This window comes from Dendronephthya gigantea, unplaced genomic scaffold (assembly GCF_004324835.1).
Source record: "Dendronephthya gigantea isolate DGI-Jeju-01 unplaced genomic scaffold, DenGig_1.0 000009F, whole genome shotgun sequence".
Classification (NCBI taxonomy): Eukaryota; Metazoa; Cnidaria; class Anthozoa; order Malacalcyonacea; family Nephtheidae; genus Dendronephthya; species Dendronephthya gigantea.
The window spans coordinates 1,639,937-1,657,990 of record NW_021163019.1 but is presented as its reverse complement, the minus strand read 5'-3'; the positions used below and the strand labels follow the sequence as shown (position 1 = coordinate 1,657,990).

The 18,054-nt window shown below is 37.1% G+C and overlaps 2 protein-coding genes across 2 annotated transcripts in view; one reads left to right on the top strand and one right to left on the bottom strand.

Annotated features, from left to right (window-relative positions):
- LOC114517506 (negative elongation factor E-like) overlaps window positions 1-18,054 on the top strand; it is a 35,041-nt gene that overhangs the window by 164 nt on the left and 16,823 nt on the right. The window contains exon 2 of the mRNA XM_028537262.1: window positions 7,530-7,603. The gene's annotated coding sequence lies outside the window, so the exon portion shown is untranslated. The remainder of the gene's footprint in view (window positions 1-7,529; window positions 7,604-18,054) is intronic.
- Window positions 9-14,474, bottom strand: LOC114517502 (neuronal PAS domain-containing protein 1-like). Its single transcript, XM_028537257.1, has 12 exons — window positions 14,321-14,474; window positions 5,178-5,416; window positions 4,911-4,957; window positions 4,741-4,830; window positions 4,344-4,503; window positions 3,810-3,925; window positions 3,503-3,657; window positions 3,305-3,411; window positions 2,722-2,866; window positions 2,093-2,280; window positions 1,355-1,864; window positions 9-1,282 (listed from the first exon to the last, which is right to left on the bottom strand). The coding sequence occupies exons 1-12, from the start codon at window positions 14,338-14,340 to the stop codon at window positions 906-908; spliced, it is 2,154 nt and encodes a 717-aa protein (XP_028393058.1). The 5' UTR covers window positions 14,341-14,474; the 3' UTR covers window positions 9-905.

Sequence of the window (18,054 nt, the reverse complement as noted above, 5' to 3'; positions counted from 1 at the left end):
CTATTATAAGTTAGTTTATAATCAAATAGTTGACAGAGTTTTTTACAAATTTGGGCGAACTGCTTTGCCATTATTATCTTCTGTAAATCCAATGTGCCATTTGTACAGTCGAGTTTGATTAATTGGCAAATTATATATTACAAATTATAATTCTACTTATACAATATTTTATTGCGTACAGTCTTTGGTAATTTGGTAGTGGATTATATACAAACAGTAATTTGGTAGTGGATTATATACAATACATGTGAATTGAAGTGCTTATTAAGTATAGCATTCGTGAATTTTAGTGAATTAGTACTTATAACTAACTTCATTGTCATACAATCAATCATACAGCATTATCTATCTAAATAAAAAAACCCAGCTAGCTCTAAATACTTTAATTAACCTGGTACTATTTCACAGGGTTTTTCATTTTTCACTTTCATATAACTACAATAATATGTAACTACATATTATGCTGCGTCTAATTTAATCAGTTTCATGTGTAGTTTCTAATTTTAATGTGTTACCAATCCACAATGTATATGGCAGGCAAGAAGGCTCTTTGACACAATATATATTCATTTTGCTTTTACAATTTATCCAGCCTCTTAATGCTATTCAAAGCCTAGTTGATATTTTGTTGTCATTGTTGTGAACAAGTCATTTTTACCAATGTGAAATTGTCTTAATTTTCCATATTCAATTTAGGGTAATTGTTGACCGCACATACTTAGCAATACCCTACAACTTCAACCACCTTGACATGTCCACAACAATTACAACTAAAATAAAACAAGACTTGATAATTCACCATGAGAGATGTGGTCAATGACACACACTCAACTATGGATGGTTTCTAGTACATCCTGTGTATATCATAAGTCAGAGGGACTGACTCTTTCTGATTTTCTCGAGGTCTACTGATTCAGTAACGTTGGATCAAAGTCAAAGATACTGGCTTGCTCAGCAAATCCATTTAATGGGTCACTGTTGTTCAAACCAGCTGGGTCGATGAAACCGCTTGACAGAATGTTGTTATTTCCATTCACTTTTGGAAAGTTTAAAAATAATTGTTCCGACTGGTCCACATGCATGCCATGTGTAAAACCATTGTGTCTTTGATGGTCATTGGGCAGTGTTCCTGGTTGGTTTCCTGGTTGAGACATCAAAGTTTCTGGGAATTTATCATCGATCGTTGGCATATCGTTTGTAAAGAGATACAGAGAAGCTTTATATGCAATGTCTTCCTGATGACATTCTTCTTCAGTGTGGAATTGAGGAAGATCAAGCATGCCTAAAAAAACCAGAACAAGTTATATATTTTTCACTTCTTACATTTCAATTGTTAATGCATATATCTGCTCACCATAGAGATCAGTTTCTTCTGGAAATCCAGATTCAAGCTTAATCTGATCTTGCGGTGGAACAAACTCGTTGCTCTGGTGTGCGAACGGTTCCTCAGCACCATTGCTTTGTAATAGCCTTGGATCATCTTGGTCCAACTCGTAAATATTTCCAGGAGAATAAACTGACTCTCCTTGCGTTGGAAACCTGCCAGAAACTGGCCCATTTAAAGCTGGGAATTGTCCATTTAATAAATCCTCCAGTAAAATTTGCTCCATCTTGTTCGTTTGCAGTCCTTGCGGCAAATCGTTGTGTTGAAGTAGTTGGGCTAATTGGTCCTCGGCTCTCCAAGATGCGTCCCTTTGTGGCGCTGAAAAATGATCGAACTGCCGAACGGGTTCCTCCTGATGTGTTTGTTGCGAGTAAAACTCCTGCAAAGGCTTCGCTCTCTGCTCTTGCGACGTAAATGAGGGGGAATAACGCGGTTCTTGTCTCGGGAAATTACTGCTGAACACATTTTGTACACGAGCGTCTGCAACGAGAAAAAGGGATACGGTCAATGGTTGTGACGCAAAATGTTTCATTTTACGTTCTGTTAACCAGCTGTTTTTACGAGAAGCTCTTATTTATATGAAGCTTCTACAAGAATGTGTCAACAATAGCACAATAGCATTCGCTATGAGTTTTCCTAGTTCAAAAAGTCGCTTGATAAAAGAAAGAAATTTTTCGACGAGAACTCCTTACAGGAGCTCATATTTACCTTCAATTTCTCCGGTCAAATGCTTCGGTTGGCCGAATGGATTGCTTTTCGTGAAAGCCTCTGTAAGCGAGTCGACCAAATACGCATCGTCAGAGTCATTCTCGTTCTCTTTTTCAATGGGTTTTTCAATCACCTTTTCCTGGGTTTCCGGATTCACTCCGACCATCACTCCTTTGTTTTCAATGGCACTGTTGGAAATTGAAACAGAGTTGAAACAGAATTGCCGTAAAGAAATGTACACTCAAACCAAGCGACAAAAATAGCATGCTTCCCAAGTGCATTTTGTAGATACGTGACCGAATGTGGTCGCTATTCAGGAAAGAAGCGGGTATAAATAGCATTCGCAGTTGGCGCCATTACGCAAACGCATATATCGTCGAGTGTTTTCCGTTTCCTGTAATTCATTCCCCCCCCCCCCGCCAATGATTCCACTTAAGATGTAAAAAAAGCTTTGTCCCTTCTTATTTCACCGAGACTCGCTGCTTGTCCAAGTTGAATTACTATTTAAACGCAAGAATATGTTCCAGTGGTAACTTGTTGATAATATACAGTCATGCTGGGATGACATTGTTCACGGCAGTATATATCAAACACCCGCTTAAAACAGACAGGATTTATGCATTCCTTACCTGAGAACATAGTTCACGCACACCATGTAAGTTCTGCCTGTCTTATCATCCTGTATTCGTGTCGTTGTCGACTTCAGCCATACCCAACCACCATCCTTGTTCATCCAGCGATACGGGACTGTTGTCACTTTTCCCTCAGCAAGCACTGTTTTGTAAAAAGATCAATGTCATGATTTAAAAATAGTGCCATTAGATAAAAATAGTGCCATTAGATAAAAATAGTGCCATTAGATAAAAATATTGCCATTAGATAAAAATAGTGCCATTAAATAAAAATAGTGCGGGCATTAGATAAAAATAGTGCCGGCATTATATAAAGATAGCTCGATACTTAAGCACTTGAACCTCGTGTATTCTTTTACGAAACATACAAATTCCTGTGTGTTTGATGGTTATCAATCTTGATTAGATTTTCATCTTTTTGTCAAAAGTAAAAATATTCTCATGCACCAGCTCTGTATATATAGTCTAACATTCTCGTAAGCTACATCTGCGAACCAGGTGATGAGGTTAACTTGGCAGAAATTTATGAACATAAGATCACGTATGAACGTGCAATATGCATGCTATGAATATCACTCACATTTTGAGTGCATTTTTTGGATATGAAATATATCCGTCGGATGATAAAATGGATACACAACTCGACCAACGATGTCTTTGGCTTCCGCGTCCATATAACGATGTATTCTACGTAAATAAAGCAAAATCGTTCAACAACAGAAGAGCACGAAATTGGGCAAAATGCGATCGCTTGGAATATTTCATCCACAACCCTTACCTGCCTTCGCAAAATAGCAGTTTCAGATCAGGTGAAAGCCGGCTGATAAATGCTGGTTCGTAGACAGGCAGATCGCCCAAATCAGGAGACCACGCATGCTCTCCTGTGCCGAGAAAGAAACCATCGTTGTTCAAACGTCCTGTGAATCTCACGATCTAAATGAAACAAAAGACTACCATTAAACTTCATCGAGTAAAAATTGTCTTCTATATCGTTCAACAAAACGCCCGAATTTCTAAGCAGAATAGTTTCCAACCTGTATGGTTGGCACGGTCTCATATCGTTCAACTATTGTAGACTTGCTCACCTGGAAATTGGTACTTTTTGTGGAACTCGCCTTTCGGATTAAGTTACACTGCATTCGTACGGAAAATTGTACTTTTTCTAGCCATGTCACATTCTCAAACATTGGACCGAACATTTCTGCAAAGTGTTGAGAACAAGAATGTGATGTTTGTCAAGATTTATCTTACGCCAGTCTGATTTGTCTGAACTTATTGTAATTCAATGCCTCTCTTTCAACCTTCCTCAATGTCAGTTGATCATTGCAGTACTGCTGGTCTGACTGCGTGCTGACGGTTGCTACCAATACTAACCTGACTAGTCTAGCACTTACTGTTTTGCAATGTTTTATTCAGTGTTTCTCTTTCAACCTTCTTCAATGTCAGTTGATCATTGCAGTACTGCTGGTCTGACTGAGTGCTGACTGTTGCCACTAATACTAGCTTGACTAGTCAAACACTTACTACTTTGCAATGTTTTATTCAGTGTTTCTCTTTCAACCTTCCTCAATGTCAGTTGAACATTGCAGAACCAGAGTAATTATATACATATGGCCTACCTGAGGCATCTGGTTCACAGATAACATCATCAGGGTCAACTTGTGGTTCCTTGATATTGGGGTTATCCATGGATGGTAATGGACCTCTCAACTTCTTGGCGACCAACTCCCAGTCCTTTCTTAAAACAAAGTTATAAATCTTTCTTCCCATCAACTCGTGCTGTTAAAAGTACAAAAGGAATGATTTATGATGGAATTTAACATGCTCTTGTTTGCAACATGAGAAACTCCCAAAGCTGGGTCAGAATTATGTATCTACGTGTGGGATTTTTCTTCAATTCACAAACATGATATTTTTTAAAATGGTGATCAAGTGTAGATGGTAATCCAAAATAAACGGTTTCAGTTGATTTGAATTACCCGACAGAAATCAAACGTTACGTGTGGAGAAACTCACCGGTGGAAATCCTAGGTAGTTGACAACTTTTTCATTCACAAACGTTATTATGCCATCTCTGGAGAGTATAATAATAAACCCATCCATAATCTAAAGAAAATATCGAAATGTTAAAAAAATCTATCAGCTTGATCTGCCACAAATATGCTGGAAGTATGAAATGAAATTACCTCCAGGCTCAAGTTTTCAATGCCCTTTGTCTCGGAACATCCATTACCTAATAAAAGATACAATCTGATCAGCGTTCTCACAGACTTCTAAGAAATTTCCTTAGAAAAGTTTGACTTTACCCAAGGGCAGGGAGGAATAGTTGATATATTCTTTACAAATGTTCTTTGTCTCAGGTTATTATAGTTTAGTTTAGGTTTCCTCCTGTAGTGAAAACGTGCAACTTTAGAGAGAGGTTCCAGAGCGAATCAGGGGGGTTGTGTACCTACCTATCATATTTCTACTGCGACTTCCGTTCAGAACTTTCATCAGGGCTATGTAGCTCGTTGATAATCGAATAGTAGTGGACTTATCCGGGGGGTTTTCTGGAATACATGGTACGAGTCGGGTGAGCTGTTCGATATTTTCGCTCTCATTCTTTCGCCGGTTTTTCGCTGCTACTCGAGATTTTAACTTTTGTTGCTCATTTCTGATCGTATTTGGCGTTTTCTTGTCTTTCACGGCGTCTCTGTTTAAAGTTTTAAGACATCATGAGTTTTGGGTATCATAACAAAATGAGTGCAAAGTCACAACTATAACACCTTTTTACAATCACCACCGGGTCTGTGTGGGATATCAATTTTACGCCCCGCGCAGAATTTTATCCGTTTTTGTCTCCGAAGAATGAGTGCATGGGGGCGCTTCGTTTATAGCTAGACTTCCTGTAAAAACACCATCTCGTTGTTTACTCACGAAGGCGTTGAACAAATTTGCTTGCTCATGCGGTATGGAGTGCTGAGTTTTACAATAGACCACTTTCCTATCAAACTAGATGCTAAATTTTTCTAAATTCATCGGTTCTGAGATGTGCAAAGAACATCCCGAAAATAGTCAAATCGAAAAGTTCGGCTGCATATAATGTTAAAAATTAAAAAATATATATCGCCGTGAAAAATATACATGGCAAATTTTGTATAAATTAGTAATACTATAATTGAAAGTTTGTGATGCTTCCAGCAAGTTTGTAAAAGGCTCGTAGGACGCATGAAGGATCGTTAAAAGACATCGCCTATACGTTCAGTTTCGATACGACGAAACCTCAAACTCTCTGTCTATATAGTCTCTTCGTGGTTTACCGTTCGTATTTTACATCCTATTATAGGAGTTAGCAGGATATTGGCTGGAACCTTTGCCACCCAGACAGCTAACACCGTACGCCCACATTCGTTAGATTCCTGTACGTGACCTAGTGTCTTTTAATGAGCCAAAACCAAATCAATAAACGACGACCCAGTTTATAGTACAAATGCTTAGAATATTGGGGGATCGAAATAATCTGAAAAAAAAAATTCGACCCCACAGGTAGAGTATTCTTTCGAATACTACAATAGACTCGGTTGGCGTTGACGTAGCTAAGAGCCTATACATCCTACATGTATATATACTTCAATACGTCTTGCATGCCGTCACGTCTGAGTTATATTTTTTTAAACAGCCCACACAAACCACGGCAGACTAATTTGGCAACGTTTAAGCCACTATATGTTTCAGTCGAAATGCCTATTATTTCCTTTCTGGGAAAGATTGGGAGCCTGTCTAAGAAATTTTCTGAACACGACACGTCTATATTTGGATGACAGCTTAGCACATGTATACAGTAATACGCTGCTATATTGACACGTATAAAGTTCAAAACATTAGTAACGGCTACGGACGCGCGTTCGCGTGCCTAAATTATTCATATATCATGATTATTGCTTTTTATAATGATTCATTGGACACCTCTGTCTCCTCCCGTAACTTTTAGGACCTATTTAAAACCACAACTATAAATACAATCCAAAGTGAACGACGTATGCATCGTGTGAGAGTGCTATAAAACAGTCATCTTAATGCACATTTATTATACCTGAACGATGTCAAATGGACATTTACGATACAGATTATATCATTATATATAAGTGCAGTTTAAGCTGAAACTGAAAAATGTCAGGCAGACATTAAACAGAGATCATTTCCTCTGTTGTATGTGTTAAAATCTTTCTCGTTCGTCCTCTAAAAGTTCTCGTTCACACGATCCAATTTTGCTGGATCCAATTCACTTCTGATGGATGTTTTATAGTCTGTTGCCTTGTAATGTGTGTGAGCAGCAAATCCACTGAAGCCAATGTAGTACGGCTTTAGCAATAACCGACTATATTTCATACGTCAGAAGTAAATTGGATCCCACAAAATTGGATCGTGTGAACAGACCTTTACTTCTTTATACAGGCCCCATTTATTGCGTCTTTTTTTTCCGCAGATTAAGGTTTTTTTATTGTATAGTTTATATACTATAATATGAATACATGTCATAATATTTAGCTAAATATGGGAAATAAAATGTTTAACCTCCCAGGATGAAACCTGACAAGCCTATACTCTATAGTGTACTTAGCTATATTCATCTTAATTATTTTTATTGATATAGCTATGACCTTAAATATAGGAAAATGTCTTCAAGGAAATGCCTTCTCTAGACTACCTAGAACATTCTCTTATTATATTTGAGAATCGATAACAAGGCCAATGGCTTTTAAGAAATGAATATATAATCCATGTTCCTCCGTGCTTTCTCATATATGATGTTGTTAATTTTATAGTCTTGTTTGACCGCAATGCAGGAGAAAATTTTAATAATGCTCTGTTTGAATATGGGATGACACAATGTCTATGGGTAAGTGCTCTTCTATGATTAATGAAACAATATAGTATAATTATTGTTTAGCATTTGCTAAATTCATACGAAAATATATATTGAATATTTAGGGAACAAAAACTATCCTTAATTACGTTTCAGTAAGGATTGTTGTTTTAATGTTTGTGTCCAGGGGGTATTTATACGACTATAGTATGTAATATTGTTTGTTAGAGAGATATATACTCTTTTCCAGCGGAAAAGCTTGCGACAAACTCGCGAAGGGCGTTAGTATGAGGTTAAGGTATATTCTCAGAGTATATCGTATTATAAACGCTACGATAAAATATTGCCACATTTCTGTGGCATTAAATGGATTGTAAGGCAAAATACAGAGCAAAATATGTAATAATGATGCTTTATCAGGTCAATATGCATCCGTTGTCATGAAAACGACCTGTGTTTATACGTGACAAAATATGACTCAACAGTTTATGCGATCGAAAGCGTAAATAATTTGTGCGAAACGTTATTGACTGGTTGATAATGAGCTAGCTCCCATCGTAGTATTTATATATCAGATTTTCATCTATTTATATTCATTGTGTTACAAAAGCTTTGTAAAAAGAATGTCCTAAAATATCTCTCAGTTTCTTTATGGAGAAAAAAATATGCCATTACTAGCTCCATTAGTCTCGAAGTCGTATTGTATTCGACAATTGCGACATATATATCTTTCGGTTTCAGGGATACCTTTTTTAAAACAGGTCGAAAAAATCATAATTGTTTAATGAAAATTGGCGATATAGTAGGCTAATAAATGTGTGCACGAGTTTCTTAATAATATATCGGGCACAATAATATATAGATAGGCTATTAGCGTTTAAAAAAATGGTTAAAATTTTTTAGTCTTCGGGAAGATTTATTTACCGAAAACAGCATAAGGAATTCTAGACTGCATGAATCCATTTTTGTTTTTAAAAAATTCTGTATATGCATATGCCTGAACATTTTTTTATTGGACGTTTACACGACTCAATTCTATATCTTTTAGTTGAAAATAATACTACGTCCTACGCACAGTAATTATTTTTTTAAGAAATATGTTGACTGTCGTTTGTTTATTTCAAAATGCCTCGCGATTCATGCATGACGTAGTAATAATGATCAAGAAACTTCGTATATACACTAAGACTTATTTTAGGTAAGACCAGAAAAACCAAATACAATGAAAAAAAAATATATATATCAGTATATAATTATTCTTTGTATTGACATTTTGTTTGTATTGCATGTATAAATATATACGTATTTCACGGCCATGCGCGTGAATGCCTTTTGATATTGATAATATGCATGCATGCATGTAGTGGGTTTTTCACCCACTCTAAAAACTTGAGGTTAATATGGTTAAATTTGGCAAATAAAATACTCTGTGACGTCTAGTTTATTGAAACACAATTTCCTAGTATTCGTCGAAATTCTTTTTTTTTGTATACGGAAATCGAAATTGTGTCGGAGACGAGCAGGAACATGCTTGATTTGGTTTTCAAACCATTTGAGGTTGTTCTTTTTGCATGTTTGTTATATATCATTCCATGAATATTTGAAGAAACAGAAACGTAAACAGCTAACAATGTGTAAATTTTTTCCGTTTCTCCCAGCATGTAGCCTCAAGATGGTAAACAGCGTAATTGGTCTATATCTTGCATGTATTTTCCTACATTTCTTATGTTAATTGTGATTCAAAGTATATATCACGTGAAGTCTTGTCCATGCCATTAATTGATAGGCGCTATGACTTGTCTGAGTATTGGAACGTGACTGTCAGTCCCAGTTACACATGTCCCATTGGCAACAAGCCAGTTGGAATAATTTCAGTTAGAAATTTAACTGAAATCGCGACCATTTGCCTAAAGGCCTGCTTGACACTAGCTCCTAGGAATCGGTGGTCCATTGTATTACTTTTCGATAGACAAAGCACTTTGCGCACCGGCGATCTCAGACACAGGGAATATCCCAGATTCTTAGGACAAGTGCGAACCACGCTTTATCTACGTTGCAATTATCGTAGCCTTACGTGATGTCTTTGTACGAATTTGTTGAATAATTGATTCAACACCACAAATCATGATACGATCATGCGAGCGAATATCTGTTTAAATATAAGGTTGATATCTGCACGTTTCCTAGTTCATTTGGACTACACAATGTGAAATGATGTTGGGGAAGGAAAAATTCTCAGAACATTGGCGAAATCGAGCGTTTTATTGATAAAAAAAACTTGTCCATTGTTTAGTATCCCCCAGCGTGACGCCTTACTTGACTGACTGATCGCCCTGCCTTGGAACTTAACTCTTTCACATTTATGTATTTCAAAGCGATGATCTAAACCATATTTAATCAATATTGGCTGATGGAGGCGTATTTACCGCCACTTTATCCACGAAGAACAATTTTGAAAACGCCAGCTCGTATATATGACTTGCTTGGTTGTCATTTTCAAATAATATATTGCATGAGCTCAATAATAAATTCGCTCCGAGGGGAGTGTAAGGAGGGTCTGATATAGCTGACACGTTACACGGCTGACATGCATATATGCAGCATATATGCACAATAATTCAATTTCAGTCTTGTGAGTAGTAATTTTTGTATGTATAGATATTTGGAACTCATTTCTTCTGTGAAAACCGTGATGATGCAAATTTATAGTATCCTTCGTTGAAAACAACATAATGTTGCTGTAATATATGCATACACACTAGTGTTTATCTGCATGTCTTAATACTGATTATTCCCAAACAGCATGTATGAAATTCTAAAAAGTTCCAACTCATTATTTTTATCTAAGAACTTCACCCAAGCTGTTGATCTATGCCATATTTGACAAGATGTAAAATTCGACAGGGAGCCATAAATGTCTGTAGGCTATAGTGTCTTCAAGCATTTTAACCAGACATAAACAATACTATCAAAACACAGCCTTAACAGCCTTCCTGTATAGCGAAGGCGAAATTAGAAAGGTTTTCGGGACAGCGCAAATTATGCTGCGTGTTTCGAAATCGGTAGCTATCGCGCAAGACGCTGTTCGTCCGCGTTGCCTGTGACATGGCGTTATATGAATACTTGTTCGTCTTGCTAAAATATACATGACAACGCCCTGTATGGGGCAACGGGTCTCATGTTCTTGAATGAAACTACTTCACTTTAGCACTTGCCTCGATCTCTAGTGCGCATGTAGGGGAGATGTTTAACATACAGTCATGCATCCTTCTCCTGACGGCCGGCAAATGAATATATAAGTAATTAATCCATCCTTCATGTTACTTGGGCGTTATATATATACCAGTGAAGAATTTGCCTCGTTAACCTAGTTCAGATCACTTGGATGACAACCATAGGCAAATAATGACCACATTTGGGTTGTTCGGCTTTCTAATAACACTGCAAAATCATCGGCGTGACAAGACAACCACGAATATAAGTGCTGATGTTAAACGTTTAAAAAAACATTTTGTTCATATCGAAATTCTGCAATGTATTGTGTGTACATAGACTCTTTCAAGTGCCGCTAATGTCAAACGGTTTTCATTGTCAGCAGACAAGTGTAACTCTTCGAACAAGTTTATGACCATGTATTCCATCCCCTGCAACCGGTCGTAACATCGTGACTTGTGTCAGATAAGTTTCTACCACATTTAACAATTTGACAAGGTGTCGAGAGATGTGGCGGTCATTTTGTATGCGAAGAAGCAATTTTTTTACAATATTTTATGGGCGACAGATTCCAGGCACCATTCCAAATAATATTTCCCCAATTATTAGGAAACACGCGCGTCTATATAGCTATATGACGCCAAGTTTGCAAGCAAGCCCGGTCGTGACAAAAAGCAAAAGTTGTTAATGCATGTTTGCAAACAGTTTAATGTTGTTTTCTTTGTGTTTTAAAAGCAATGTTCTGGAAATCGTATATTTTTCCATATTCACTGTAAAATGAAGCATTGTCAAATCCATTGTTAAATAACTGCATGGCGGCAAACATATTCATGCATGCACTTTTTTAAACAGGCGAGTAGATCGAGGGAGGGTCAGTTCGCTTAAAAAACTCTTTATATATGGATCATGCGATTGTAATATATTATTAATTAGAATCGTTTACAGGTGCTAAATGTTTCAATATTTGGACAAACTTTTCTATTTAAATTTTAGACCTCGAAGTCTTAGGAGATAGGATAAATTTTGCGATTGAAACTGGCACAAAATACTTACAGGAACATTCGTAAAAAAAATGCATATATACTTTAATTCATGGGAGGAATTTTCTTGAAAACTGAGAGTCAACAATCTGCATATAAACATGTCAAAAATGACGATATAGGTTGCATGTACATGATATATCTAAATTGTCATTCGTCTGCATGATTGTTACAGAATTAGATTCAATTTATTTAAAAATTTAAAGTTAACTATTAACTATATATACGTATAAAAATATAATTGAATCGTCAGTGGATTGCTGTCATGGATAGCGCTTGCTGATTGCCTTGACACAATTTGTGTCAATGGGTAATTTAAGACGTAATTTCTCATGGAGAGAAGCATCATGCACTCCTGTGACTTTGTCGAAAGAACATAAGAACTTATATGTGCTAGTTTTGTTTCCAAACACTCGCCCGAACAGATACGCTTGGTCTGAGAACTATATGTGCCTTCTGGGGCCGATTGTTTGAAAAGGCGTTTAGCTTAAACTGTGCATGGATATAAGTTCAAAATGGAAAACAAAATTATCTATTTATTGAACAACTGCGCTGAAATATTTCGATTTAAATAGTTTAATTGTCAAGGAAAGTACATATTTAATGCATAAGATACAGATTCAGGCATTCACAAGATCTACTATAGAGTATTTTTAAACTTTGGTTTATCCGCCGTTTAAGCTAGCTAAACGCCTTTCGAACAACCCGGCCCCAGAACCAATCTATTACAAAGGCTATTGGGTTAAATCAACATTGCACATTCACTGACCACAGGTATGCTTGGACTTTAAAATGCAAACGTTTTAATGCAAGATATCACACCTCCAGTCCTCGAAATGTTTTGATATTTCATTACACGCTATCCGAATCGAGATATCCTAGCGAAGCGTTCAGCAAGGCATTGCCGTTTAGCGAAGTTCGTCCTCCGTTAATCCCTCGGGGATGAATACAGCAAGCGGTCGTGACTGAAATTTATAGATCACGCAATATTTCGTAACGATAACCGGTTTTCTTTGTTGAAAAATGCTATACCTTTAAGGTAAAGTTAAGTTGGTGCATGTTTGCTAGCTATATTTTGTGGCAAATCTTTCGCTACTATTACATGATGAACATAATTTATATATATACTGCATGTATATGCCGCTTAATTAATTTAGACCTCCTATAACCGAGCCTATAACAAACGAATTCGAGTTGTGATATTTCATGTGCGATCGTAGCCGGAAGGTCCGACGTAACTTGTCGAATTTGGCGGCTAAAATATAGCTGTTCACACAGTCTATAAAACATTTCTCGTAATTCTCGCTAAAGTGAAAATCGATGCAGTGTTTGCACAGAAAGCACGTTTCATATTTCACAGCAGGCACGCGTTTTGCAAGATGTTGTTACAAGATGGCGTTTTCAAACATAATATTGGCAACTTTATACTCTCCGATCACTCAAGATAAAATCTCTTTCCTCGCGTTTGTGTGAGTGACTTGCCACACGATGCAGAGTACAAACTGTGTACGATTTTCAGTACACACGCGCTACGCAGAAAGAGCTTTGAAACTGGTCATTAGAATTCGATTTATTAAAATAAAACGATGTTTATTTGAACATTATAAGGTGATTGACCATGCATGCATGCATCGTTATTCGTTGTTGAGGTAACGCTTGGTATTTTACCCATGAAATCCTACACAATTAGTTCCTACTGATGGGCAGAGGTAACGCTGCATGCTTACTAGCAACCGTACTTGACTCAACTGCCGTTGTATTGCATGTGTGAAATATATAATCCCATGGCCATGCACAAGACCGATATAAATGGATAGATACGAGAGTTTACCTCGCGGTGAAACATGATACGATCAGTCGAAAAGATCGGCAGCGACCTGCTAGTTTGTCGTTCAGTAACACAAATATTTTCGCGTTTTTGGCAAATATATGTTACATAATCGGCGAGTTTGTGGTGCGAATGAAGTTGTCGTGTGTTTTGAAACAATGTGCGTTGACATTTGTTACAACAGCACGATATTTTTTGTTGCGTATACGAGGCACCTCGGTAAACCTTTCGGCGTCCGTTTGCATGTCTGCTTAGTTTAATTTTAGGATTAGACAGAACGATAGCACGGTTCTCCACACGGGCAGTAGAATTTTGACAAGAATTCTCATTGCTGAGGACAGTGAATTTGAGCGAACTCGTGCTATCCATTTTACTTCTCGAGAGAATTAGAGCCATTATCTGGACGTTAAACGAAGGAAGTTACATTGAAGTTTACACTAAGCCGAGGTACTCCGTACTTGCTAAGCTTTTCAATTATCAACGGTGTTAACATAGATTGATTTGTATGTATATAGTTCTAGGTTGTAACATTCAGAATACTACGGCTACTATATCCATAAAGCGAGCCGGTATAGCCATAGGGTATATAAATATATTATATATATATATCTATATATCTTGCAAGAATGGCCTACGTCGATAATCATAAGCTATATAAGACAGACTTACTCTTTTTTAGCGTTCACCATTTTCCCGATATTCCTTGCTTTGTTTTTCTTTCTAAATTTACAATGCGCGCTTCGACATCCAAGCACAACTTGTGTTGAATAGTGGCTGCTCTATCGTCACAGGCTGCTCTGTGTTTTCCTCTTCCGTGAGCAGTTTTGAGTGTGACTGTGGCATCCAATCTACGTACGTCGTTTATACTGTAATGACGTCACGATGACGCCAACGCATTTCTCAGACGTATGAAATTTAATACCCCGGCACGTAGCATTTCTTCAGGGCGCTATTACTGCTTGAGAAACTCCCTAGTCCGAATAATGGGAGGTTTTCTTAATGCTGTGTGGGTGTTTATGAAGAGTGGATTTCAAGGTTCCATGCAGGAATGAATAATAATAGAGCCGAGTATCGATGTGATAAAACCGACACTTCAAGTCTTTGTAATTAACCGCGGTTCTGTCCATATGCCAGAGCGAAGCAAATCCTTGTGACAACAGCAGATCCCCATGTAAACATTCAGGTTTTATACTAACACTCGTTAACTTTTTCCAATTAAAGTGTTCTTCGTAGAATTTTGTTTCAACTAGAGTGCTTTAGCAACACCTGTATGTATGTATATATTCATTGAGCAGTGAGCTCATTGATCTAAAATCTGCATCTTTTGACACACAAAGGTGTCAGTGGAAAACTTCTTTGGAGTTCATTGGTCTTAGCCTGTCCAAATTTCAAAATCTGCGAAGTAAAGCATGCAGCATTTCAATCGGCTCCATATTTTTGTAGTCGTTTTTGTGTGTTGAACATGTCAGAATAGTTAACTTGAATAAACCTGCTTTTATATCCTATACAGTGCATGAGAAAAAACGAAAACCAGTTTCCTCCAGAAAATATGAGAACATCCATATGTACATACATACGGATTGTACACATCCGAGACACGTCGATTAGCTTATTACGGTCTTTAGAAAACCATTTTTTAATGGTAAACATCCTATACGGATGATAGCTTTAAGCCTTTTACACGCTATGCTAATCACCCCCACCCTAGTTGACATGTGTACATCCACTCGTAATTATGAAAGATCTCATCGGCATTACATGTGAATTCCTGAAAAGTGGGCATGTGCTTGACAGTTATGATTTATGAGAATTGTTGAATTTTGAGAAAATAAAAAACGTGGGGTTAAAATACCATTGAACCGATGACGGTGTTTATATGATGGCTCATTATAGTTTTCAGGAATACTTTTTCATATTTTTTCATATTTCCTAAGGCCAAGAATTAATGATGATGAAGTACTTGTTCAACACATCGAATTTATCAGTTCTCAAGTCCATTAATAGCAGCGTTTATTGAGTGATTCATGTATTTTTTCGCCGTTTCGTAAGGATACATCTTGATGTGAATGAACACTGGCAATTTTGGCACTTATATACAGTACATGTAGATAAGAATCATTATTTTCACACTCAGTTGCCTTCTCGAAGGTTGGATTTTAAGGATCGAGTGGGGATCTTTCATGGCTAACGGCAATGCCGTTCTATAGCGGAATCAAACTCTGCTTTTCTGCGAGTTGAATATCATTGCCTGATTAACTAGTTAGTGCATGTGGTGAAAAGCGAATACAAAACACGCAGTGTCAACATGACGGCAACGGTTTTGAGCGGATTAACATTTAAGATGATGGATTATTAAAACCCACACGACCTGCACAATCTATCTCGTAGAAAATGTCGTGTATGTAATTGTACTGTCAGTCTCACAACATGGTGTTAGTCGTTTCCGCCTTAGTCTTCAGTACTAGACTTCGTCAAGTACCAGCATCTCAAAGCTGTCTCCGAAATAAGTGTCACATGCAGAAAACTGACCAGCCACTTCCTCAAGGATCGAAAACGATGTTAAGTCTGAACACACCAACGAGAATATCATATCCGCGTCAAACTTGCATGCCAAACTATCCACAAAGATGACTCGTGATTAGCCGAAGTTAAGGACCCTTGTGCTCAGTTCTATCCAGCGAGACAATGAAATTCAGTATATATATTATATTGCCCACGCATTCATCATTAACAACAACTATGGCAGTATAGCCAGTAGTATACTTATCCTCCGTTTCCAAAATTTTTATACAACATTACACAGACGCTCACGCGAAAACATGTTTTAGAATGTATACTATTCAATTTATATAGTTTATGTAAAACTTATTCTTTCTTATATTCTTTTTCAACAAACACTTGAACAAACACTTGAAAACTAACTGACTTCTTTGTCTGGGGAGTTTCTCGTGCGCGCGATGGTTAACGGAAACCCTGACATTAGTATGGCTCTCATAGATAACACATGCAAATCCATGACACATGAATGCATGAAACCAAATGCAAATCCCGCAAATGTCATTCTGATTTCTGACACCAGGTGAAATGCATTCTCGTTGTGATCATGCTAGAAAGATTCAATGATCTATAAGTACTTTTTTTGTACATGCAGATCATTCGATAACAACACACATCGCGCATGCTCAGGATTGTCGTTTCTCATTCGGGTATATATAGTTTCGGTATCAACTCAATGATGTCTGCCTGAAGATGTCTGTAAGTTAAGAAGAAACGTTATTTTCAAATATATATTCTTATTACACTCAAATTGTGCAAATTGACTTTGTATGGCTTTACTAAAAGCACTAAGACTTTAACATTTATATTCCCAATGTATAGCTACATATATATGAATCTTTCAATTTCCGGCAAAATTCAATCTTACTATTACTGCAAACAAAGCAAAATTTTCACTGAGCTTTCGACTATAGATTTGTGGACATATCGTTACCTCAACAACCAGTATTTTCTAAGCTATATTTATCAGTACATATTGAAAGCTCTGGGATATAAATAATGGTAATTGACTTCGAAGAAGCTTATAACAGCTTGGCTTTCTTCCTCTTACAACTGAGTTTATTTGTGTATGCAACAATTGTCTTTGTGGCATTCCTGTTTGCAATGTGCATGCATGCCGAATTAGTGAAGAGAAAAAAAGGTGAAGTTCAGTGGTCTTACAGAAAACACGTAATTAACGTCTTAACTCGTGTGTATACACCTAGGTAAACGAATGTCAATCAAAGCAGGGATTTCTTTGTTCACCTGAGCTTTGTTGGGAAGAACCTCGTGTGTGCGGTAAAGTTACTTTACATCCATAGCGGTTTTAATAATACTTGAGCCTCGAGGCCTTTCTTTCTATACGTGCACAGCTCCCTAATGATGACGAACTGTATGGAATTTCACAGGGCCAGATTTCACAGTAAAATGTGTAATCTGTTTGATAATACCATATCATCAACTCCTATATACTTTTTTTACTTCCTGGGCGTTAATATATGTCATATTTTGCCGGTGTGGGGAGATCAGCCAGGCAGCTGCTATGCGTATGAACAATTGAAGTGATTGAACTCATTGCCATGCACGGTGGACGGTGGTCATGTGTTGAATGCTGACTTCCCACTCCAATTTATCAACCTGTCGTTACGCTTGTCTCAAAAGGTTATTTATACGTTTCGAGTTGTTTTTAAGAAGGAAAAAAAGCCCTAGATAATGATTATCATCAATAGAATTCTATTTAATCTAAACTGCGACTGATCATTTGATTCGTCAGTGAATGCATGACCGGCTTATCTCAAGCTTCATGTCGATGTTTAAAACGTTTTGACTGAAATTATAATATTACAACGTATAGCGGAAGCAGTATT